Source organism: Cricetulus griseus, chromosome 4, assembly GCF_003668045.3.
Source record: "Cricetulus griseus strain 17A/GY chromosome 4, alternate assembly CriGri-PICRH-1.0, whole genome shotgun sequence".
NCBI lineage: Eukaryota > Metazoa > Chordata > Mammalia > Rodentia > Cricetidae > Cricetulus > Cricetulus griseus.
In genome coordinates, this window is record NC_048597.1 from 104278067 (window position 1) to 104304063 (window position 25997).

The window sequence follows — 25997 nt, forward strand, 5'->3', positions numbered from 1 at the left end:
ATTGACTCTGGAGCTATTTTATTGGCAAATATCTGAAAACCAGGAAGGGAATCCTACCCTGAGAAAGTGCTGCTAGGCTATTTCTGGTGTTATGCCCAACTGTGCTCACACTGTTTCTGGCCTGGGGCTCCTTGTACTGACGTGATACCTTATCCAAATATTTCATACGATTTATTTGCAAAGATCCTGATTTGTTCCCATGTTTAATTTACAAAAGCTGTTTGGGACCTAAACATGTTTAATGTAAACTTACATTTTATAGACATTGACCCTGCTGAGGAGGGTCAAGCCCTGAAGCCAGATGCAGCAAGTGTTTCCAGCCTTGTTTGTAAGGCACCCCATGATATGTCCTCAGTGGTTGTCACTGCAGAGGGGCCTGCATCACTTTCACTGATGCAAACCAGCCTGGAGTATGGTGAGAGTAGAGGGTCCCCACTCTGTCCTTCCTCGGCTTTGCAGCCAGTCATCTAACTTGTACTTCCAGAGACGGTGAGTTTCTGAAAACCGGAAGGATGCTTCAGCTTGGTTATAGAACTGGGAACAGGTTTCAGAAGTGACAGCTGAGTTAAAAGGGTTCTCCAGGACTGTGTCACTTTGCAGTGTGAGCCCTTTGGCCCCTGGCTGGAGTGGACTCTGCTCATAGGTACAGCTTGATGAGTTCATCGCTTACAGCAGATGGCGTCAGCACACCCAAGTCCGTAAACAGCAGGGTAATCAAGGACGGGGAAGTATAGTCCACCCACGGGTGTTCCTCTTTGAGGTCCTGCCCAGTCTGCTTGGACTTCAGAGTGTCTGCCTTGTACTGAGGAGAGAAGAGCCTGCGTTAGCTGGGTTGGCCTCCTATCCAGGGTCTGTACTACTGAGGCTGTAGCTTGAGCAGTAAGTGAGCTCTTGCCAGGAATGCCCTGTGTCCAGAAACCAGGAATGCCCTGTGTCCAGAAACTGGCTATGTGACAGGCTGGGAGGGACAGCATGCCACAGGGTACCATCCCACCCACGTAAGCAATCAGAGGCCACAATGGAGGGGCCTGGTCAAGGTCACTTTTGAAAAATAGAGATGGGAGTGAAGAAGACAAGAGTTGATCCCAAGGCAGGGGTTCCACCGCCAACCACACAGCTTCTCTGCACACAGAGTGCTATGTGCTAAAGATTCTGCCCACACATGTGGCCAGGCCCAACCACACTGGAGGAAAAGGAATGAATGGGAAGTGAGGAACTTTCTGTCAAATACATAAAACTCACCTTAAACTTATCTGGGACATCTTGTTGATTGAGTGGGAAGAGCCGTACAAACTTGAAACTTTCTGCGACCACATAGAAGGGCTTGTTTTGGGCTTTGGCACACACAGCCATCTGGTTGGTTCCGATCTGAGAAGTCAGGGAAAATGGAAGAAATTCGAGGTGAGCACAGAGTGAGGGTAACTCTGGCACAGCAACCAGAAGGGTTTTTGCTTTGCTTTTTGAGACTGGCTTGTTTTCTTTAGCTCAGCTGGCAGAATGCCTGTCCAGCATGCTGAAGCTGTGAGTTCAAGTCCCAGCACTGCATAAATCAGGCCCTGGTGGGACACATGTAAACCGGAGAGGGATTACAGGGGGATGAGGCAGGAGAATTAGAAATTCAAAGACATGCTTAACTACATACTGAGTTCAAGGTCAGCAAGAAATATCTTTTTTAAAAAAAGGAAGAAAAAAGAAAAAGGGGTCAGGCAGTAGTGGTGCACACCTTTAATCCCAGCATTTAGGAGGCAGAGGCAGGTTTGAGATCGGCCTGGTCTACAAAGCTACTTCTAGTCATGGCTACCCAGAGAAACCCTTTCTTTTTTTTTTTTTTTTTTGGTTTTTCAAGACAGGGTTTCTCTGTGGCTTTGGAGGCTGTCCTGGAACTAGCTCTTGTAGACCAGACTGGTCTCGAACTCACAGAGATCCACCTGCCTCTGCCTCCCGAGTGCTGGGATTAAAGGCATGCACCACCAATGCCCGTCGAGAAACCCTTTCTTGAAACCACCACCTCACCACCCCCCCAAAAAAGAAAAACATTTTTTTTCTTTAAGATAAATAGTCCCAAACCACATGAACAGATGCCCATTACCATCAGCTAGGGAAAAGTAGGTGCTGGCCAGTGTCTCAGCAGTACCCGCACCACAGCCAATAGTGGGAAAGCCCAAGTGTCCACTGTAAGTGAACATGAGCATAGTCAGTGTCCTGACACAGGCTGTGGTTGGGCATACTGGGGCAGCATGGTCAGTAAAGAATGTTGAAGAATGTCAGGATCAAAACCATGAGCATTATGTGAATTTACTTAGTTGTGGTCCCTAGAAAAGGAGAAGTCAGGACAGGACAAAGGTGACCCAGGAGCATGGAAAAAGGCCATCTGGGACAAATAGAAAACTTTTAAACACACTAGTGACAGATAGCATGGTGTGAGTGTGCCAAAAGACCCTGAACCAAAGACTTAGGATGGTGCATGCATAGTGTAACATAACTAAGATGTTTTGTCATGGACAGTTTCCTAGGTAAGGAAACCCTGAGATGAATGTCTTCAATCAAATGGAAACAAATCCAGAGTCATTCAACTCCAAGCTGAGACTATTTTGCCTGGGTGTGGTAGTGCATGCCAGTAATCTTAGCACTTGGGAGGCAGAGACAGGAGGATCAGGTCAGCCTCAGCTACATAGTTTGAGGCTAGCCTAAGCTATACAAGACCCTGTGTCAAAACACAGATCCAAACAAAAGCACCTAATGTATGTAAATTGGCAAATGTCACAAAGGTCAGCCTCCAAAAAGGAAGGCTGACCACAGTCAAGCTGTGACACAGGGGTGTCCAGGGATAGTGTGTCAGTACCCACCTTGTTAATAATTCCTCCGTTCTCAACCACTCCTTCAGCACCAACTATGACAAGATCTGCCTTCTCCATGATGTAGCTGAGGAAATGAACAAAAGGAAAAGCTGTCCATACTTTTCTTGGCTCTAGTTAATGTCCAATGATGGTAAGTTCCTTCCACAGCTGGCATCTTCAGAAGGGTATTTGCCACAGACAGCTGCCGTGGGACCTTTACCAGTTACCTTGCCATGGACATTAGAATGTCTGAGACAAGGTCTCAGTATGTAGTCTTGGAACTCAGATATCCACCTGCCTCTGCCTTCCAGTGCTGGGATGATAGGTGTGTCACAGTGCACTTTTTAAGACAGAAAGAACTGCTGAAGATGCTTATGGAACTCACCACTGACCTCCTTAATAAGCTTCCCAAGGAACCATTGTAATTTAGTGATAGACACTGATGACCCAGCTGGGACCTCCCTCGGCCTTGTGGGTGGGACTAAGCTCCCAGTGAGTCACTGAGTAGCCATGGCTGAGGACACAGAGTGCACTGTTCACCTAGCTGTTGCTGATAGCCTGACCTTTGCCTTTTACTCTGAAAACACGAGCAGCTGAGCACTACACTCATGCCTGCAATTCCAGCACTCGGGATGTTGAGTTCTGGGCCTGTTTGGGCTACAGGAGCCTGTCTCAGAAACAAGACCCCAGCCACTCACATGCACAAACCTAGATCCAATGCTGGGCACACAGCCCATCTCCTGTACTCTCATGACCTTGTGATAACCCTGCTGCTGCAGAGCGGCTGCCTATTTGTTAAGAGGGAGATGCTACTCAGTCAAATTTTATGGACAGGATTCAAACTCCAATCTGAAAGCCCTGCTTGGAGCCAGCATGCATACATGAGTGAGTCACACTTACCCAACAGCAGCATCCAGCACCACAGTGACAGGAACATTGAGGTGGCATAGGGCTTTGGCCATTTTCTTCCTGAAGGTGGCATGAGAACATTAGATAAAATCCAATAAAGTCCCACAGTGATGCATGATGAATTAACTTGATTTTGATAGAGATGTCCTATGACCTCAGTGGCTTAAGGGGCAGGTCCTGATTCTGGGCCAGGGAAACGAGAACCCAAGTTCTTTAATTTTTTAAAGATCTAGTTGTTTTTATTTTATGTGTATGGTAGTTTGAATGTAACTGGCCCCCATAAGTTCATAGGGAGTGGCACTAGGAGGTATGGTTTTGTTTGAGTAGGCATGGCCTTGTTGAGGAAGGTGTGTCCATTTCCTGTTGCCTTCTGATCAGTATGTAGCCAGCACCATGTCTGCCTGTCTGCTGCCATGCTCACCATGATGATAATAGACTGAACCTCTGAAACTGAAAACAAGCCATCACAATTAAATGTTTCCCTTATAAGAGCTGCTGTGGTCATGTGTCTCTTCACAGCAATAGAAATCCAAACTAAGACAATATGAATAGATGTTTTGCCTGATGTATCAGACATTCCACATACATGCCTGGTGTCTGAGGAGGCCAGAAAAGGGCATAGGATCCCCTAGAAATGGGTTGTGAACCACCATTTGAGTAGCAGGAATTGAACCCAGATTCTCTGCAAGAGCAGTAAGTGCTCTTAACTGCTGAGCCATCACTAGTTTGTTTGTTTCTTTCGGTTTTTTGAGACAGGGTTTCTCTGTGTAGCCCTGGCTATCTTGGAACTTGCTCTATAGATCAGGCTGGCCTTGAACTCAGAAACCCGCCTGCCTCTGCCTCTCAAGTGCTGGGACTAAAGGTGTGCATCACATTGCCTGGCTTAGCACCGATTTCTTAAACTACAGAGTTGGAGGTCCAGCTCTGGGGTACTTGACTAGCATGGGCAGGACCCGGATTCGCCCCTTAGCACTACAAAGAAAACAAAAGAAAAACTATAATCTTAAAGGAGCCTGGATAATGAAGTCAACTGAAGTCGTGTTTTCTGGAGATGGTTTTGTCAATCACCAACTGATAAAAGCTTTTCATACAGTCTCCTGCTGTTTCTGGTTTAATTACCTAAAGAAAAAACATTAAGGGCTGGAGAAATGGGTCAGAGGTTAAGAGTACCGGCTGCTCTTCCAGAGGTCCTGAGTTCAAATCCTGTAGAGGACCCTGAATGAAGATAGCATAATAAATAATATCTTATGCCTTCTTTTACTATTTTAGGAACTAATGCCCAGTTAAGTTTCTGATTCTTTACATCTGCTTATTTGCTTGTAAAGCATATGTCCATGTCTGTGGTCAAGAGAGCCCCAGCCGCAGACTTATCGCCTTGCAACACATCCTGCTTGGTGGGACAATAGCCTCTCCCGCCTCCTAACCCTGTCACCCTACTTAAGCCCTCTGATGTGTCTAATAAACAAGACTTGATACAAGAATACTGTCTTTGTCTCCGTCTCTCCAGTCTCTTGCCCCTTTTCATTCTCATCCCCTCTCCCAGGGTTCCCGTGGACTGACCCAAAGGGCCGGGGCAAAATCCCAGTAACCATATGGTTGCTCAGCACCATCCATAATGAGATCTGGTGCCCTCTTCTGGCCTGCAGACATACATGCAGGCAGAACACTCTTCATGTAATAAATGAGACAGAGAGAGAGAGAGAGAGATTCTTAAAAAAATTGAAAAAGAAACAAAAAAGCTACAGCCTGCACTGTGCCCCTGCAAACTCAGGACCTTTCCTCCCAGGGTCTGAACAGTTATGAATGGGTTCAAGGCAATGTTGACTCACTGGCCAGTGGCAAGATACTTGCCCGGATAAATCAGGCTGAGACTCTGTGATATACACACTGAACCGCTTCTTGGCTGCCACAGCTTCTTCCAGGACCCTCAGGACAACTCTGGAGTAGGCATGAGTCAAAATTCTCTATGGAACAAGAAACCTCCATCAGAGGTAAGCTACCAACCAGCTATTGCCTGCATGCCTGCACCATCACATGACACGTGCTTGGCACTTGAAGCTCCTGTATGCTACAAATCAACTACAGCCCAGAGGGTGACTCTGACAGTCCACTGAAGTTCAAGCCCACTGAGCAGTTCAACACTTCTGCCCAAGAAGCAGAGCACAGATCTCCCCAGCAGAACCCAAAGGTATAGAAGCCAGTACATCTGAAGGCCCAGGAGACTTCATGGGTTGGCTTCATGAGGCCACTGATAGTGGAAGGACAACTGGGCTTTAGGTGCCTCTTCTGTCACATTGTCCCACTGTTGCAAATCCACCTGATTTTTCTAGAAGAGGCAAAAACCTAATAAATATCTAACAACCATATACAAGTTAAGCTAAGACATTTTCCAAAACTGACAAGCACTGTGGGGTGAATACAGCTGTCTGTGGTGCAGATGATGAGGTGTGGACTCGAACACAGCCTATGCTCTAGGATGCTGAGAACTATACAGGGCAAGGTGGTGGACATGGTTCACTAGAATCACAGGTGCTCAGGCCTCATCTTGAACCTGAGGAGTCTTCATTTAACAAGCCCAAGGGTGATCTGCCCGAAGGTTCAAGACACAGCAGTTCTGCTTTTAACCCAGCTGTTGACCCAGGTTAAGAGCTGTGGGTGGTGCAGGCGAGAAACCCACACCACGGCCACACACTGAGCAGAGTAGTATCATGGTTGTGCCTCCACTTGGCCCAGGTCTGTCTGACACTGCCATTAACACAAACCCAACTCCACCTCCCAGTAAGTCACATATTTAACAGCATACTTCAAAGGTGGGAAATGCAGTAACGCCAAGGGCAACATCTAAGAACCATAATGCAAGAAATATAGGCACGGTTTGCGGAGGCTGAGGTGGGGGAAGGCTGTGCTTTTGGCTCAGAAAACATGAAGGCTTTATTACCCGGTGGAGTGGACAAGTTGAAGACTGGCTGAACCTGCCATTCCTCACTTGACTAGGGATAGGTCACAGCTCCACCCAGTGCTGATATTGGCTCAAATGCATGACAATGACCATGGTAATAGCTGGTCTGGTCAGACTCATTTCAGATTAGAGGACTAACTACAAACCCAATCATAAAAACATCTTTTTTTTTTTTTTCTTTTTTCTTTTTGGTTTTCTGAGACAGGCTTTCTTGGTGGAGCTTTGATCCTCAAACTCCCGGAGATCCACCTGCCTCTATCTCCTAAGTGCTGGGATTAAAGGTGTGTGCCACCACTGCCTGGCTATAAAAACACTTCTTTAGAGTGGTGAAATGGCTCTGTCAGTAAAGGTATTTGTCATTAACATAACCCCAATGACCCAAGTTTGATCCCCAGAGCCAACTCCTCTGACCTCCACACACTCACTGTGGCACCTGTGCATACCCACACAAACACCTAATAAAGAAATAAATGTAATTAAAAATACTTCTTAGAAAAATAGCTTACTAAGGAAGAAGCTATGGTTATAGTCCAGTGGTACAGCATGTCTAGCATGCTTGAGGCCCTTGTTTTCATCTCCACCTCCACAAAACGGAAAAAAAATTAAACTCAAGACTCATCTATGTTGGTCCCATGTTCTTCTCCTATTCATGGTAACTGGCCTCTATAGTACCTGTGTTTACAGAGCACTGCCTACACTTTGCATCTCATTTGTGCCTCACCAAACCTGTCAGCTGCTGTTGTCCTTATTAACAGACAAGAAAACTGCAGGACAGAGAAGTGTCTTGTCCATGGTGGCACAGTCAGGATTTCAGGCCCAGCACCCTGACTCCAAAGCTTTTGATTCTATCAGCACAAGGGGGCCATCTACTCACCGCCCCATCTTTGATGAAGGTATGGCATAGGTCCGCAATTTTGTTCCTTGACAAGGATATTCTCCTGAGGAAAAGCTCCCCTCTCTCAATCATGATCTTCTTACATTTGGAGTAATCCTGGGGAGAAAAGAGCAAAATGAAGGGGGGAGATCCCAGGAAAGCTGACAGGATCTGTAGACAGAGAAGTAGAAGGGCCTCCGGGGGGGGGGGGGGGCTTACAGAGTACTCCAGGGAGGTAAGACTGATGAATCGAAGGAAGAGCTCTCCACCAGACGACACGGCCACGGAGGAGTCCACACTACATAGGGTTTCTATGGCACTGGTGAGATTCGCTCTCAGGCCCTGGAGTGTCTCCCCTGCAATGATGAAGTGAGGCACCACTATAGCCCAGAAACACCAGAATTGTTCTGAACATTCTCTATGGCATTTGCACAGAATCTAGGTCAAGCTAGGAGCTTGGTTCTCATCTATAAAGCTAAATTACTGCTATAATTTAAGCCTTTTGGCTAGGGCTGTATTGTTGACTCTTGACTCCCAGTGTATTTTGTAGGTGGATGGGAATCCTTTAAGTGACAGCCTGAGGGCTCCCTCCAGACTGAAAGGGCGAACATGGAGACAGAAGCTGAGCTTGAGACTGTAGGCAAACATGCATGTCTCCCTGTCCACGTTCCTACAAGTCATCTGAAGACTGTCCTAAGGCCCAGACCATTCAAGGCTGACTCTTTATACCTTTGTCTCTCTTCAAGAACTCCAGCAAAGTGCGGATGGCAGCTACAGCTGAGGCCATGTTAGGATCGCCTTTCATCTGAGACTTGAAGTATTCAATTAACTCTAGGAAGAGAGGAAAAAAATGGGTTATCACAAGAACTTAGCAAGATGAGGCTAGGGCACTTTGTAACAACTGCTGACCTCAAGAATAAGAAGCAAAAAGGTTTTTTTTTTTAAAGTAGCTTTTAAAGTTACAGGGCACATTAAACAATGACGGGGATAGAGAAGATTCCGTACTGTTGGCAGGGACAGACCTCTTTCATATTTTAAACAAGCTATTGGTGTGCAAGGCAGAGAACTTAGAGACCAAGTCCAGGGGCTAGTAGTCTAGGGAATCCTCACAGCCCCGTTATTATTTTCTCCTGCAGGCCTTTGAGCAGTCTACAATCGTTAACTCATGTGCATAAACACAATTGTAAAAATGCTTACAGTTCTACCTACTTCACTTTTTCGTTAAAATCAGTGTATTCGTTTGCTTTTTCACTTAACAAAAACATTCTGAGAACCATGATGGGCAAGCAAACCAAAGATGCCTTCTATCTTCCAGTAGGGAAACGCGTCTTCCTTCTGGACACCAGAGCTGCGGAGGCCTGCACACTGTTACTTTGGAAGTGGACGCTCGGACAGCGTGTGGGGAAGTCAGTTTGCGAGCGTCCGAGAGGCCCAGACCACGGCACAAAGAGCAGTGACAGCAGGAAGCGGATCGAGCCCGGACTACCCGTGTGTCCCCGCCGCTCCGGCCACCCACTCACCGTGGTCCTCCATCGCTCCCTCCCGCAGCCCGCAACCGCGCCGGCAGCAAGCCACAGGTTGACAGTGTGTCGCGCTCTTCACGCATCATTTCCGTTGCCGCCAGCTTGAGGCTTACGTCACTCACCAGCGCCGGAAGTTGTCGTGCGCGCGTCGAACCGTGGGCGGCTTTTCTCCGAGGCTTAGGGGCGCCATGGCTGCTGACGGTGAGGGTGGCACGGACCGGAACGCGGAGCATGGCTGGGAGGGACGCGTTTGGTCTTTAGACGAGCAGCCAGTGTATTCGTCCATTCACTCAGCGATTTCATTTTTGAGACAGGGTGTCACGTAGAACTCGCTGAAGGATGGCCTTGAACTCTTGATCCTCCAGTCTGCTTTGGAGTGCAGGGAATTACAGGCGTGCCCGATCAAGCTCGATTTTACGTGGTGCTCAGACCTTTGTGCATTCTCAATGGGCATTCTACCAATTGAGCCACATCCCCAGCCCTAATTATTTTTTATATAGACGCTCGCTCAACCTGCCTTAGCCTTCCGAGTTCTGGGATTACAGGCCCGCATTAGCATGCCCAGTGTGTCATTCAGCGAATAATGGGATTGCCCCCTGTGTACTGGACACTATTTTCCAAACTGGAGACTACAGCACAGAACTCAACACAGGAAAGTTTTGAGTGTGTAGTGTCTTAGGGTCGAGAGAGGCAATTGGCAGGTGAAATTACTTCCAAGAGGCCACCAGGGCTATGAAGACAGATGTGTGGCAACTAAGTTCAAGAGGACTATCTTTCGTTAGGAGTTCAGGAAAGATGGAGACACTACAACTGTGGCTTGAGCGACATTATGAAGTTCATTTAAAGTACAGACATCCTGGGAGGTTAAACCTAGAAGAGTAAACTGGGCAGTTGGAGGATAGAGGGAGGTGGGAGGCTCTTATTCATACTCTAAGCTACTAGTTACAGCTTTTAAATTACATTTCCTCCCAATGATTCTTGCATTTACTGATTTAGTATTAGTGTGTGTGTGTGCACTCGAGCATGCTCATGGAAATCAGAGGACAACTTGTGGGAATAGTTCTCTTATTGATTGTTTAGGTCTCAGGGATTGAACTCATTCAGGCTTGTCAGCAGTCGCCTTTACCAGCTGAGCCCTCTCGCTGGCCCAGAATTATCTAGATGGATAACATTAGAAGCATCACTTTGACTCCTGTGTGAAGAATGGATTGTGGGGGGCAAGAGTAATTAGAGAGGTGCATTCAGCAACCATAGCTGTTACTCCCACCTCTGTGAGAAAGGCAGGCCTGCCATGGCTTCTTAGCCAATGAGGCACAGGCTGAAGGAAATTGGCAGAGGTGTTTCATGTGCACGTTTCTGACAGGCAACCCATTGTTTTCTTTCTCAAGCTACTTGGTACTAGAAAGGAAGTAAGAGCAAGTAGGATTTAGTTCTGCAGAAACCAGAGGTGCAGGGTGATTCTTAAGAAGGAGCAGGGGATGCAGGAAGGAAGGTAGGAGGCAGTAAAGTGAACACTGCCTTGTGCTATTACATGAGCACCCAGGCTTTTCGTGATAACAGGCACTGGCAGGATTGCTTTGTCCTTTGGAAGTGTATGCTCTTGGCTGGGTGTGGTGCCAGATGCCTGTAATCCCAGATACTTAAAGAGGTAGGAGGTTACCAAGTTCAAGGCCAGTCTGAACAGTTTTTTGTTTTTTGAGACAAAGTTTCTCTGTGTAACAGCCCTAGCTGTCCTGGAACTAGCTCTTGTAGACCAGGCTGGTCTTGGACTCACAGAGATCCACCTGCCTTTGCCTCAAGAGTGCCACCACCGCCAGGCCCTATTTTTTTTTTAAAGAGGTACCAGCTATCAAACCAAGGACTTCCCCAGTAGAGGGCAAGCACACTATCATTTAGCTGTGTCCTCAGCCCTTAACCTTTAAGGGAACTTGGCCCTTTCGGTGAGCTCATGATCCATCAGAGGATGATAACCATTTGAAGGCCTCTGGGTGATTGATTGACCCTCAGGAATGTTATCTGTATTTCAGTTTCATGAGGCTGACATTTTAAAATGTTGCTCTTGTTCCTGTTAGCAGAAGATGAGTTGAATCTTCTGGTTATCATAGTTGACACCAACCCGATTTGGTGGGGAAAGCAAGCATTAAAGGGATCTCAGGTAAGATGGCTTGAGCCTTCCAATGATTCTCCTTAACTTCAGTATGTCTGTATGCCACCCACTACCCTGCAAGCAGTATTGAGTGTTTACAAGCTGGGTGTGGAGGCCCTCGTCCAGTCCTAGCACTCAAGTGGAGGCAGGCAGATCACCGGAGGTCAAGCTCATCTCTGGCCATCTGGGCTGCTGGATACACTCTCAAGAAAGGAAAGCTGTGGGTGTGTAAAAGCCACCAGTTGTACTGTACAGACCAGGGAGTTGTATAACCAGCCCCCACAGTTCCTTCTCAGGACACACATGAAGTTCTCAAACCTGTGGACCATCATTCCTGCTTCCATCCTACATGTTCAGGCAGCCATTGGTTGCCTCCTGGCTATTTTGCTTCTCTAAGCAGTTGATATATCTATTGTATGAGTGGGCATCTTTTGTTATATATTTACATGGGGTGGGGGTTACGGTGTGCCACAGCACTTATATGGGGGTCAGTGAACAACTTTTGGGTGTCTGTTCTTTGCTTTAATCATGTGGGCTCTGGGGCTTGAACTTGGGTCATCAGACTTGTGGGAAGTGCCTTTAACCATTGAGGTAACCCATCAGACCTTGTCTTTGGACAAGGTCTTTTTTTTTTTTTTTTTTTTTTTTTTTTTTTTTTTTTTTTTTTACATTTATTTTTTGTGTATATGTATGGATATTTGGGTGCTTGTAGAGGTCTCGAGTTAGTTCGCTCTTCTCACCAAGTGGGTCCCAGGCATCAAAGTTCTTATATTTGCTGAGCCATCTCATTGACCCAAGTTTTAAATTTTGATGAAACACGGTTTATGTATTAAAACAAACAAAACTGTGCTTTTTTTGGTTTCTCTGTGGCTTTGGAGGCTGTCTTGGAACTTGCTCTTGTAGATCAGACTGGTCTTGAACTCACAGAGATCCGACTGCCTCTGCCTCCCGAGTGCTGGGATTAAAGGTGTGCGCACCTCCTGGCTTGATTGTGCTTTTATTATTTTTTTTTCAATGCAGAAACTCAGGCTGGCCTTAGCATGCTGTACAGCCTGAGGATGACCTTGAACTTCTGGTCCAGTTGCCTCTGTCTCCTAAGTTCAAGGTTTCCTAGGTTACTGGCATTACATGTAATGCCAGTATTTGAAAAATAATGTTCTAACCTATAAATGATTTGTGTCATTAAAGTCAGAACGCCTCCCCTCAGGCGTTGTGCTCCAGGTTTTAGGAGAGGTGAAGCTGAGGAAATTTTTAGTGTTGAATCATTGTGTCTGATGTCAGGACTATCCGAACACAGTGATACATGTCGTGACATGGGGAGATAGAGACAGATGAATTGTTGGACATTTGTTGCTATTCAGTGAGCATCAGGGCACCCAGGGGAAGACCCTTTCTTAAACACACCACAGTATATAAGTAAATAAAACTAAGTAATAAATAATTGGTTTTTCAGTGACGTTTTCTGCAGGAGCTGACTTGTTTTTCTCGTGTTTGTCAGTTTACTTTATCCAAGTGCATGGATGCTGTGATGGTGCTGGCAAATTCCCATCTGTTCATGCACCGCTCCAACCAGCTGGCTGTGATAGCCAGTCACATTCAGGAAAGGTAGGAGCCAGTGCTCTGCTGTGGGAGGCTGCTTTCTAGGTCTTTGACAGTTTCATACATGTGTATAATACATTCTGGTTTTTCTACCCTGTCAGTCGCTTCTTATACCCGGGGAAGAACGGCAGACTTGGAGACTTCTTCGGAGACCCTGGCAACCCCTTTCCTGACTGTAATCCCTCTGGGAGTAAAGATGGCAAATATGAGCTGTTGACAGCAGCAAATGATGTGATCGCCGAGGAGATCAAAGATCTGATGACCAAGAGTAAGAGCCTGGCTATTGTCACTGTCATCTCCCTGTAGTGGTAATTGCTGTATGTTTTTAAAATGTAAGGTTTTTATATTAACTGTTTTGAGGATTTCATACATGCCTACGATGTATTTTGGTGATATTTACCAGCCCCATTCTTATTCCTAACTCCTATCCTCACCCTCTCCCAAATGTATGTCCATTTTTTTTTTTTTTAAACAATCTGGCTAGGGTTGCAAATGCCTTTGATCTCAGCATTCAGGAGACAGAGGCAAGCAGACCTCTTATGAGTTCCAGGCTAGCCTGGTCTACATATCCAGTTCCAGGACAGCCAGGGCAATCTAGAGAGATTTTGTTTTAAAAAACAAAAATCCACATAGACTGCCCATATATTCATAGGTGTGGACCACACCCTTACGAAAAGCCAAGCTCTCCACACAGGCCATCAGTTGTTAATGGCTCCTCAGCCAGGAGAGGCTCATGAGTCCGTCTGTCTCAGTTATGTTTCTATGGCTGTGATAAGACACTGACCAGCACAACTTAGAAAGCATTTAATTTCAGATTCATGGTCACAAAAGGTAGAACCCTTGACCTTCATGGGGGGAAACATAGTGGCAAGCAGGCTGGCTTGGTGCTGGAGCAAGAGCTGAGAATTTACATCTAATTCAAAAGCATGGACTTGTGATTGAGAGCTAACTGGGAATGGCTTGAGCTTTTGAAACCATAAAGTCCACCCTGAGTGACACACTTCCTCCAACAAGGCCATACTTCCCAAACAGTTCCTCCAACTGGGGAACCAAGAATGCAAATGTCTAAGCATGTGGCAGCTCATCTCATCCAAATCACCACACCCTCCAGTGTTGTCATTTTAAAAGTCAAAAGTGCCTTTCCCAGTTTGGGGCTCTAGCATCCCTGTAACCTGCCATGGTTTTCAGCCTTTGGTCTGCAGCAGTCACCTGGAGGAAAAAGGAAATCTAGGGTTGAGAAGGGGTTGACAGTGTCCCAGGGCTGGGACAGACATGTGGGCCCCATGGTCTTAGACAATAGAAACTGTTCAACAAATAGATCATGGAGACGGGCATAAAGCTGTAAACTTAAAAAAGTAATTAAGTTCTAGTAATGGAGAGATGGTTGAAAGGTTAACAGCTGCTGTCATAGAGGGCCCAGGTTTGGTTCACAGTACCCATGTAGGGAGGCTTAACACCTTCCCTAACTCCAGCTCCAGAGAAGCCAGTACCCTCTTTGGGCCTCTGCAAGCTTCATGCACATGTACATACATACATACATACATACATACATACACACACACACACACACACACACACACACACACAGAGAGAGAGAGAGAGAGAGAGAGAGAGAGAGAGAGAGAGAGAGAGAGAAAGAGAGAGAAAGAGAGAGAGAGAGAGAGATTTAAACAACAAAAAACAAAAAAACATTGAGTTCCAAAGCAGTAAATTTTTTTGAGACAGAATCTCCCTGTGTACCCCTGGCTGTCTTGGAGCTTGCTGTGTAGACCAGGCTGGCCTCAAACTCACAGATAGCTGCCTCTACCTCCATCGTGGTGGGATTAAAGGTGTCGGCTTCCATACCTGACTCCATTTTAACCTGAGTGTGCAGATGAGTAGGCTAGGTGTACACACTGTTTCACAGCCATCTCAAGAACCTTATCCTAAATGAAACTCCATGTCCTTTATTTTTTTATCTTTTGGGTTGGTTTATTTTACTTTATGTGCATGGATGTTTTGCCAGCATGTGTGTCTATGCACCATGTGTGTGCCTGATTTGTGAAGACCAGAAGAAGATATCAGAAACCCTGGAACTGGTGTTATAGATGGTTGTGAGCCACCACATGGATGCTGGGCCTTGGACCCAGGTCCTCTGGAAGAACATTTAGAGCTCTTAAACACTGAATCAGAGTCACCTCCAGTCCCTCTTCTTACTTTAAATACCAACTCCCATCTCTGCCTCTCCTCTCCATAAAAAATTTTGCATGGGACACTTTGAAAAGAGGTGAGGAGTAGCTTACTTGGGCTTAATGGTTACTGGTCTCTTTATTTTGAAATCCACTTTAAACATGTCTTCTTTTGATTTATTTAGGAATACTTGAGTTTCAAAAGACTCAGACTTTCCCCCATTTGTGCTCTTTAATACCTGCAGGTGACATAAAGGGCCAGCACACAGAGACACTACTAGCAGGATCCCTCGCCAAAGCCCTCTGCTGTATCCTTATGCTGGTGCATTCTAAAACAGTCTTTCGTAGTGAGGGTGTTTAACTGGTGGCTTCTGCTAGACCTTGTTCCCTAGCTCCTTTGGCCCCTCAGGTTGTTCCCATGACCATTTGAAGAACCTGGCGCTGCTTCCAGGTGAGGTATTCCTTTGTTTCTTTTGTTTTGTTTATCTTAAAAATGAATGTTTTGGGGGCTGGAGAGATGGCTCAGAGGTTAAGAGCACTGACTGCTCTTCCAGGGGTCCCGAGTTCAATTCCCAGCAACCACATGGTGGCTCACAACCATCTACAATTCAATCTGGTGCCCTCCTCTGGCATGTAGGCAGAACACTTTATATGTAATAAATAAATAAATCTTGAAAAAAAAAAAGAATGAATGTTTTGCCTGTGTACATCTCTGTGTACATTGTGGGTTTCTGGTACCTATGGGAGTCAAAAGAGGGCATTAAATCCCCTAAAACTGGAGTTACACGTGGATGTGACCCACCAGGTATATGCTAGGAACCAGCCAGGTCCTCTGCATCAGCAGCCGGTGCTGTGACCTACTGAGCCATCTCTCCAGCTTCTTGCTTCTTACTCTGATAGCCTGGTGCTTGTTTTGGTCTTATTCCTTGGTCGGCATCTCCAGTACTGATTTTAAAAGCTGTTTACTGACCTCACAACTTAATTAGTGAGTGGTACTCTGTTGTTTTTTTTTGTTGTTGTTGTTGGTTTTTTGAGACAGGGTTTCTCTGTGTAGCCATGGAGCCTATCCTGGCAGTCGCTCTGGAGACCAGGCTGGCCTCGAACTCACAGAGATCCTCCTGCCTCTGCCTTCCAAGTGCTGGGATTAAAGGCGTGCGCCACCAACGCCCAGCTGTGAGTGGTACTCTGTAGGTGAGCAGGTGACCTGTCTGAAGCATAGGGCAGCCAGACTTCCAGGCATCTGATTTCATGTGTCATGGACTCTCAGCCTTGCTTTTGTGAATGGTATCGAGTACTGTTTACAACCTGGAGTTTTTATCCAGTTGTCCAGATCCTCTTTGTGTGGCTTTCAAATTCATCATCTCACTGGATGGACTGACTGGTTTGGGTGTGGTCCCAGTATTGGTATCTAGGATGGTGGACAGTCAGCTGTTAGTATTGTGGTCTTCACTTGCAGAGGTCATGCTTTCCTTGGTGAGTACAGAATGGTTAACAGAACCCAAGCCCAGGCACATGGCTGTCATGGCAAAAGATGGGAGGGGGCTGATTTAAAATCTGAAGGTCTGTTTTCCTGTTAGTGCAGATGTTTGTGAAGCAGAATTTTTATATTCCTTAATGTTAATGAATCCAGACATTCACAGAATGAACAAGGCAGTTAAAGGTAGGAACTGATTATTTTACAACTATCACCTTTTAATTTTAGTGCTGCATGCTTGGTGGGCTGTTTAAGAATTTAGAAGCAGAAGCAGGCAGATATCTGTGAGTTCAAGGCCAGCCTTGTCTACATAGCAAGTTCCAGGCCAGTCAGGGTTGTATAGTGAGACCCTGTATCAAAATAATATAAAATAAAAGTTGCTTAAAAAAACCCATATGCTTTTTTAGCTACCTTGTTTGTTAAATTATGTTTTTATCTCTTTACAGATAATCAGGAGATGAAATCAAGGATATTGGTAAGATTATATACAACTTACTGATAAGATTATACACAACTGCAGACAGCTGAAAAACATGGGAATAGATCCTGGCATGGTATCACATGCATTTAATTCCAGCATTGGAGGAGGGAGACACAGGCTGGTCTCTGTGAGTTGAAGGACAATGTGATCTACATATCAAGTTCCAGGTCATCCAGGACTGCACAGTAAGACCTGTCTCACAAAGGCATCTGGAAAAGCAAATTTTTTTTACTTTTTTTTTAAAGATTTATTTATCATGTATACAGTGTTTTGCCTACATGTATGCCTGTAGGCCAGAAGAGGGCACCAGATCTCATTATAGATGGCTGTGAGCCACCATGTGGTTGCTGGGAATTGAACTTAGGACCTCTGGAAGAGCAGCCAGTGCTCTTAACCTCTGAGTCATCTCTCCAGCCCTGGAAAAGCATTTTCAACATTGCTACTTTTATAGAAAATTAATATTTCTAAAATCAAGAGCTCTTGGGCCAGTAAGATGGCTCAGTCAGTGAAGGTGCTTGGTCGAAATCCTGGTGATTTGACTTCAGTCCCCAGGAACCTAAATATAAGAAGACACCTAACTCCCAATAGTTGTCCCCTGGCCTCCCAGTGCATGCTGGATACTCTGGACAGATGCCCATCAGTCTTAACAAGGACTAGGAAAGACCTGCTGTCACCTTACACTTGAGGGGTTTAGTACTAAGTAGGAAGATGGACTGGAGAAGTGGTACTGTCTGTGGCTTGCAGTAGGTCATGTCACACTGAGTCGTGGGAAGTACTTGAGGTCTAATGGCTGTGTTTGCAGGTGATCAAGGCTGCAGAGGACAGTGCACTGCAGTACATGAACTTCATGAATGTCATCTTCGCTGCTCAGAAGCAGGTGAGGCTTAAGCCTTACTAATTCCCCGAAAGAAGTAATCAGAGGCCGAGGGTGGTGATGCACACCTTTTTGAGTTTGGGTCCAGCATGGTCTATCTAGAGGGTTCCAGGACAGATCTGAGGCTAAGTAGAGAGATCCCGTCTTTAAAAAAAAATGTGACCACTGTCATTCTTTCACAGTGGTGTTCAGGCTAAAGAGCCCTGTTAGTGGATTGGGGATTCAGAATCCACACTGGGTACCTGCCATTTTTCTGTTTAGGGTCCTGGGTCCTTGTGACTGGGCAGTGTTCCCAGAGCTATGCACTCAAGCTTGATTTTGCATTGGGTGTCATGGTACTCATCCTGTTAGCCCACATGTGGCTAAGAATCTCTGGGTTGACAGTTTGATACAGCAACCCTCAGCTTCTTTTCTCTTCTTCCCTTTTCTTAATTTTTGGCAGTGAAAACTCAAGGTTTTCACATGTGTGGCAAGCTCTACATGACCTGAGTGTCCCCAGTCTATTCTCATTTTGTATTGAGACAGGCTCTTGTTAACCTTCCCAGGCTGACATGAGCTCTCTGTAGCCCACACAGGCCTGGAACTTGAGAAGCACCTGTGTCAGTCTGCTAGGTAGCTAAGATAACAGGTGTGTGCCATTCTGCCTCTTCTTATTGTAGTGTGGTGTGTACTTTATAAATAACTGAGATGTTCAGATAACCTGATACATCATCTTCTTTCCCTGTTTTGTTTTAATGTGTTTAAGTGTTTTGCCTGCATGTATAGATGTGCAACATGTGCATTCCTGGTGCCTGTAGAAGCCAGAAGAGGGTGTCAGATCCCATGAAACTAGAGTTACAGGTGGTTGTGAGATACGATCTGGTTGCTGGGAATTGAATCAGAGACTTCTGGAAGAGAGACCAGTGCTCTCAACCACTGCACCATCTATCTCTCCAGCCCCCTTCTCTAAACCTCAGTTCCAACATACAGCATGACTAGAGCCCTGTATTATCTTCAGCATGGAGAATGTGGCAGTGAAAAGGGGTCAGGCTTTGGATACAGGAGTTAGGACCTGTATTGGATGCTTCAGATGCCAAATATACCTCAGGGTCCACTTTACAGCATTGCCAAACATGTTATAGGGACCATTTTAGGAATAGAGTCTAGCTGCACAAAATGAGACACATCTGTACTAACACTGGGGAGGCAGAGGCAGGAGGATTAGCACAAGTTCCATGTCAGAGTTGAGACCCTGTGTCAAAAAAATGATACAGGAGAATAGAGTTCAGCAGGTCTGAACCAGCTATAACCATTGCTTTGTTTTGAAATGCTCCTTTCAGAACATTCTCATTGACGCCTGCATCCTAGACTCGGATTCAGGGCTCCTCCAGCAGGTATGTTTTCAAGGAATGCATGGCAGTAGCCAGGCTTTCCAACAGGAACGGTCTGAGGATCAGTTACTTGTAGGGATGGTAATGCCTTTGACAGGCATGGTGACACACTCCAGCAATCCCAGAAGTCAGGAAGCTGAGGCAGGGGGATCATGAGATTTGAGGATAGCCTCCTGGGCTACTGAGTAAGACTGCAGAGACAGAGAGGGTATCTTGGTTATATTGAATTTAATATGTAATTAAAATGGATTTTTATCTGTTTCTGGTTATTTGTCTTGAGACAGGGTCTCACTATATAGCTGTAACTGGACCTGAAATTCACAGAGGTCTGCCTGCTTCTGCCTGCCTGTGTGGAGATTAAAAAGTGTGTGACACCATGCCTCCCCCCTTAAATTTACTAGGAAATAATTTAATTTTCAAGGAAAATGTAAATTCTACACATTGCATCATATATGTCTTGGGAATTACTGTTAGATGTTGTAGTTATACTTTCTCATTGGCACTGCTAGCGTGCAAATAATGACATGTCGACTTAGATGGCTTGTTCCAAACTAGCTCTTATAACTTAAATTAACCCATTTATAGTCATCTATGTTCTGCCATGTGGCATTACCTCATCTTCATACTGCCCATCATGCTTCCTCCAGTCTGGCGGGAGAACTTCCCTCCCAGAGTTCTCTCTCTCTCTGCTCAGAAGTCCCACCTATACTCTCCTGCCTGGCTTCGAGTGTTCAGCCTTTTATTATACCACTCACAGCAACACATCTTCACACAGTGTACAGATATCCCACAACAAGATGTTGCTTTGGGGTGGGGTGGTAAGCTCTTACTCTAGCCCAGGCTGGTTTCACATTCATGGCAGTTTTCCTGCTTTAGATACTGCTTTTGGAGAGAAGTTTGAAACTGAATCTTTTAATTTTACCAGAATGGGGAGGAGGGTAAAAGTACCCATACCTGAAATAATCGGCAAGCTGTGGATGACTAAGAAGTATTTGTGTGCCAGTGAGATTACTCAGTGGCTAATGGTGCCTGTACCCAAAGCTGATGACTTGGGTTACATTCCTGGGACCCGTATGCTGGAAGGAGTGCGCCAACGCCTCACATTTTCCTCTGGTCTCTATTTGTGTGCTGTGGTTTGCCTGTGCACGCACACACAAATCATATATGTAAAGAAAATTGTTAACATCCCTTCCCCATTCAAATTTTCCTTAAAAAATTATATCCTTGAAGATCAGCCAATCAGATAGGGGTGGGAGTGGAGAGAACAGCCTTGAGTCTAGGCTGGTGCTTGGGCTGAGGGAATGAGATAGAGCACTGGTCCGAGGGTGCTGAGGTTGGCTGCTGCTTAGGCTCTGCTTGACAGTAGGCATGCAATATATTTTTATTTTTGAGATGGGGTTTCTCTGTGTAGTTCTGGCTGTCCTGGAACTTGCTCTGTAGACCAGGCTAGCCTCTAATTCACAGAGATCCACCTGTCTCTGCGCCCCCATTGCTGGGATCAAAGGCATGTACCACCACCACCTATCCTGGTTTTTTTTTTTTTTTTTTTGCATAAGAATGGGTGTTAAGAAACTGTTTAGAGATACCTAAGAATTAATTACATATTCATTTATTTAAAATCTAGGGCCCCCACCCTGTGAGGATGAAACACAATATAGGAATTAGTCCTGTCTGTGGGTGCCATGTGACATTCAGTGCTTTTGTCACGTGTCATGTTCAGATGAGGGTAACTGCTGCCTTCCTTTAGCTCCTCGGCCACCCTGTGTCTCTGCATGCACCCTGTTGCAGCTCCCATTGCACTTCACTATTAGGCTCTCAAGGTGTCCTGATTAATAGCTGCCTGTTTCAGCTCTCAGAGTGTCCTTAACTTGGAGATCTCGACTCTGACAGAAAGCTGCCTCTGGCACCCTGTTCCTCACTAAGATACCTGAGTCCAGGCAGGCTTCTTCTGGAGTGCACATGCACCTCTCAGACATGGCAAGTCACTGTGTCAGAACAGAGCTCCTGCTTTTTCTGTGCAGTGGCTTCTCCCAAACTTGAGCCTCATCTCTGAGTACAGTATGATTCTCTGGGCAGTCAGCCTGGCTTTCCTCTTTATCTTCCTCTCCTTCCATATCGCTGTGATCTGGTTGAATCTGCCCTCGGAATAGATCCTGAACCCCACCTCCTGTCTTCTTTCCTAGCTAACCAGTCTGTGGGACCTGCAGACATCTGGTACTTACTCTACCATCCAGTCTGTCATCTTGGGAGTTGGAAAGTAGCTGATGGCATAAGAAAGGCTGTGTTACTCCCTTGCTTAACTGCCCCATACCCCCCACCCCCACCCCACCCCCCATCCCTAAAGTCCCAGCACACTTTGGCTAATACCCAAGTCCTTACTGTGGTCTTCTGTTCACCCCACATCTTCTCTTTTTTCCTTCTGGGCCCCCTACTGACCCCTTGGTGTTGCCCAAAACCACAGTTAACCTGGCCTACTGTGACCAAGTGCCTTGGCACTTGCTGTCCCCTTGCTGCCTAGGCTTGGCCCTTGCCTTCTGTCAGCTTTCTTTCCCCATCACCCCACTTGATTGTCATAGAAATTATAAAATGTAACATGAGTTTTGTGGCCACCAGCTCTTCTTTTCCCTCTTTAAAACTAGCAAGAAAACTTTATTTAAAGCAAAGCATTGGGAAACTCAGAATATGCTGCATGGCACAGAGGGCAGAGAGTGATGCTGCCAGGGGGGTGTCCTGTCTGTCGGCAGCTCTAGGAGCTCACCTCGGGAGACACAATTTGTCTCATAGCCTGGGAATCGAGCACAGGTGTGTGCTAGTGTCTGTAGCATGGATGGTAATGAGTACACGAACCTCATACCAGCTGACCTTATAGACCTGTGGAGTCCCCATGAACCCACTCCCCTGGGAATGCTGAGGTTCTGCTTTGGTAGTAACCCCTCTCTCTTGCAGGCTTGTGACATCACAGGGGGATTGTACCTGAAGGTGCCTCAGATGCCTTCTCTCCTGCAGTACTTACTGGTGAGTTACAGTGGCGGCAGCCCACCACCTCTAGCATCCCAGGGAAGGAATTGCGTGCAGAGAGTGGCTTCAGAGTTCCCAGGCCTAGGAGGGTGGACTTCCAGATCTCTCAACTCTGAAAGTTGTTTGCAGAGGTCATGTGATTATGTAGCACACAGTGCTTAAGTGTGAAGTGGCTCAGTAAGTAAGGGTGCTTGCTGCCAAGCCTGACGACTTGAGTTCATCTCCAGGACCCACACGGTGGAAGGAGAGAACCAACTCCCTACCAGTTGTCTTCTGACTACCACATGTATGTGCTCACACACAAGCACACAAATAAAATAAAAAAAAAACAATTTTAGATAATTGTGGGATGAATAAAAATGAATTTTAGCAGGCGTTGAAGGAAATTATTTTTTTAAATATTTATTTATTTATTATGTGTACAGTGTTCTGTCTGAATGTATCCCTGCAGACCAGAAGAGGGCACCACATCTCATTATGGATGGTTGTGAGCCACCATGTGGTTGCTGGGAATTGAACTCAAGACCTCTGGAAGAGCAGCCAGTGTTCTTAACTGCTGAGCCATCTCTCCAGCCCCAGAAATTGTTTTTGTTTGCATTTTATGTATGTGTGTGTGTGCATGCTTCCCACTGAGTGCATGTGGAGGGCAGAGACAACTTGCAGGTATCAGTTCTCTTTCTACCACATGGTTCCCAGGAATGGAACTCAGCTCATCCGTTAGACTTGGTGCCAAGTACCTTAGCCCACTGAGCCATCTTGCAGGCCCCAAAGGACAGTCCTTATTTAGCATTCTCCTCAGTGCTGATTGGCCAAGGCTGCTGTGTGTGCTGATTGGCTAAGCCTGCTGTGTGTGTGTGCTGATTGGCTAAGGCTGGTGTGTGTGTGTGTGTCTGTGTGTCTGTGTGTCTGTGTGTCTGTGTGTGTCTGTGTCTGTGTGTCTGTGTGTCTGTGTGTCTGGACTGTTGCAGTTTTCCTCCTGTGATTTAATTAAAAGTTCCTTGCCTAAGCTGGGCGTTGGTGGTGCATGCCTTTAATCCCAGCACTCGGGAGGCAGAGGCAGGCGGATCTCTGTGAGTTCGAGACCAGCCTGGTCTGCAAAAACTTGTTCCAGGACAGCCTCCAAAGCCACAGAGAAACCCTGTCTTGGAAAAAAAAAAAAGTTCCTGTTCTTTCTATTTTTTAAACAGTGGGTTTTTCTTCCGGATCAAGATCAGCGATCTCAGCTAATCCTCCCGCCTCCGATCCATGTGGACTACAGGGCTGCCTGCTTCTGTCATCGAAGTCTCATTGAGATTGGCTATGTCTGCTCCGTGTGTCTGTCCAGTAAGCTGATGTGTACTTTTTCTTACTGTCTGTATTGGAGGAGGGGGCAGCACAGAAAGTGATCTGGTTTTCAAATCCTTATTTCTTTGTTCTTTTGCATTTTTAACAGTTTTCTGCAATTTCAGCCCCATCTGCACCACGTGCGAGTGAGTATCTTCACAGGTGCTGAGTGGGCATGGGCTCCTGAGAGCTCCCAGCCCTGAAATGTTTCTTTTCTCTCTCCTTGCAGGACAGCCTTTAAGATCTCCCTCCCTCCTGTACTGAAGGCCAAGAAAAAGAAACAGAAGGTGTCTCTGTGATGAACAACACATGCGTCCCCATCTCTTACCACAGCCAACTCCCTGGGGAAAACTGTTCTCATCCCTGCTTGTGGGGTGGAGCTGAAGTGCTCCCCAAGCCTCTGATGTTATCTGTAAAGGGGGACAAGCACAGTGTTAGGACTTTCTGTTTATTGTTTTAAGGTAGCAGTTGCTTGGCAGAACCTGGCTGGTACTGCTCTGTTTGTTGTTGCTCTGTTCCTTGGGGCTGGTTGTTGAACCCCAGCCTGGCATGTCCTTGACCAGTACCCACCACTGAGCTGCAGCCCCCCTGGGATTTTGTGTTTAAATGGTCCTCTGTCAAAGCTTATCATGGTAGATTCTGGCTCTTCTGTACTTACAGATGGGCAGTGTGTGAAGTTAGAATGCACTTAAGAGAGTGACCAGCGTTGTGTCGTTAGCAGTTATGATAGAGTGTCTTGGTTGGACAGGTGGTACATGCCTAGAATCCTGAACTTGGAAGACTGATTCAGGAAGGTTTTGGGTTCAGATCTTACCTGGGAGATAAACATATGCACACAAACACATCCTGTCTTTTAAGAAAATGAACATTTCCTTTATATTCAAATGTAACCTGACCTAAAGGCACAAGCCTTCAGTCCCAGCACTCAGGGAGCAGAGTTTGAGGCCAGCCTGGTCTCCATAGTAAGTTCAAACCAGCTACGGCTGCATCTTGCCACCTTGTTTACAAAAACAAAGCAAAAACCAGTAGTGAAGTGTACATGAACTCGATGGACTCAGGTCTTCCCTTCAGGGTTAGCTGTTCTATACTCCTCTGATACACCAGCATATTTGCAGAGTTAACCAAAGTTATTAGTGATGGTTTCCACCAAAAATGTATAAAACCTGAGTTTAAATCTACAAGGAGAGTGAGCACTGGGTTGTAGTAAAGTTTATCAGACACACAAGGAAAGAATTGTTGGCGGGGTCAGAGAGCCACTTAACAGGGGAAAAGGAACTATCTGTCCTATCTGTATAATTCTGTCATTTTTTTTTAATAGAATAATATTGGAGAACTGGGAATACTAGAAATGTAAATTAGTTCAATAGAAACACTTGTAATTTCAACAATAAAAATTCTATTTTTATATTTACTAATTTTCCTTGAAGTATTTTTCTAGATATTTGCATTGAGCATTTTTGTTTTGTTTTTGAGACAGGGTTTTTTGTGTAACAGCCCTTACTGTTCTGGAACTTACTTTGTAGACCAGGCTGGCCACGAACTCACAGAAATCTGTCTGCCTCCATCTCCTGAGTGCAGGGATTAGAGGTGTGCCACCACCACCTGGCTTGCATTGAGCAGTTTTTTGTTTTGTTTTTTTAATTACTAAAAACTTTTTTAGAGCACTGACCTTCCAGAGGACCCAGGTTCAATTCCCAGCACTCACATAGCATCTCACAACAGTCTGTAACTCCAGTTCCAGGGGATTGAATGCCCTCTTCTGGCATCCACAGGCTCCAGGCAAAAATCGTGGTACACAGATATGCGTACACATGGAATAAAAATAACCCAAACAACAAAAAATCAGCAGGCTGGCAAGATGGCTCAGCAGGTATTGTGACCTGACTGATCCCCAGGCCACATGGCTGAAGAATAGATCTGACTCATGAGTTGTCTCCATTCAGTTCACTGTGGCACTGTCCCTGCCTTTTTCTGTAAGATGAACTGTGGCATAGACTTGCCTACAGCTGGTGCCTGGAGGGCCTACATGCAAAGGCTGCAGTGGCAAACACAGGTCTTTCAGCTATTGCTGTAGAGCCACTGCTGATCACAGACCAGCCTGAGGTGTCAGTGGGCAGCCCAAGCCATTATGGCTAATGGAGGGTGGAAGTGGCTGCTTACCTGGCTTTGGAAGGGAGGACCAAGTTTTAATTAAGGGCATGTGTGAACTGCCCAGCTTTAACTAGCCTTTACCATTGGAGGATTTTGCATGACACTGGCTGGGGGTAATGAATCATCTTTGGCTGGGATTGAAGGAAACCCAGAACATGGCCTGGGCCAAACCAATAATACATAGATTTTGAATATGGTAACTAAGCAAGAGACACTTTGGGATAATATTCTAAGGTTCTCTGGCTTTGTTCATAGAGCACTTGGTGTCACCATAGAGAAAACATGAGATGC

At 45.9% G+C, this 25997-nt stretch overlaps 2 protein-coding genes across 3 annotated transcripts; one reads left to right on the plus strand and one right to left on the minus strand.

The window, feature by feature from the left end:
• Positions 1–158: 158 nt before the first annotated feature.
• On the minus strand, positions 159–9209 carry Eif2b1 (eukaryotic translation initiation factor 2B subunit alpha). Its single transcript, XM_027413902.2, has 9 exons — positions 9100–9209; positions 8309–8410; positions 7799–7935; positions 7580–7696; positions 5598–5710; positions 3738–3806; positions 2847–2922; positions 1243–1368; positions 159–802 (listed from the first exon to the last, which is right to left on the minus strand). The coding sequence occupies exons 1-9, from the start codon at positions 9110–9112 to the stop codon at positions 638–640; spliced, it is 918 nt and encodes a 305-aa protein (XP_027269703.1). The 5' UTR covers positions 9113–9209; the 3' UTR covers positions 159–637.
• Positions 9171–24399, plus strand: Gtf2h3 (general transcription factor IIH subunit 3). Of its 2 annotated transcripts, none has more exons than XM_027413899.2 (13): positions 9171–9303; positions 11175–11257; positions 12747–12853; positions 12949–13115; positions 15261–15323; positions 16646–16675; positions 16936–16964; positions 17773–17847; positions 19164–19217; positions 22161–22229; positions 23420–23555; positions 23665–23701; positions 23785–24399. In XM_027413899.2, exons 1-13 carry the CDS (start codon positions 9291–9293, stop codon positions 23852–23854), a joined length of 933 nt encoding a protein of 310 aa, XP_027269700.1. In that variant the 5' UTR covers positions 9171–9290; the 3' UTR covers positions 23855–24399. The 2 variants fall into 2 exon arrangements, with proteins under 2 accessions (XP_027269700.1, XP_027269702.1); XM_027413901.2 differs by having other exon boundaries at positions 9201–9303; positions 11178–11257.
• Positions 24400–25997: the final 1598 nt, after the last annotated feature.

Coding starts and splice junctions, on each gene's coding strand:
- Eif2b1 (XM_027413902.2), bottom strand. Junction 5,711..7,579: donor CCTTCATCAAAGATGGGGCG/GTGAGTAGATGG, acceptor CTTGTTCCATAG/AGAATTTTGACTCATGCCTA. Junction 2,923..3,737: donor GTGCTGGATGCTGCTGTTGG/GTAAGTGTGACT, acceptor TCATTTCCTCAG/CTACATCATGGAGAAGGCAG.
- Gtf2h3 (XM_027413899.2), top strand. Junction 11,258..12,746: donor AAGCATTAAAGGGATCTCAG/GTAAGATGGCTT, acceptor CGTGTTTGTCAG/TTTACTTTATCCAAGTGCAT. Junction 15,324..16,645: donor CCTCGCCAAAGCCCTCTGCT/GTATCCTTATGC, acceptor TAATGAATCCAG/ACATTCACAGAATGAACAAG.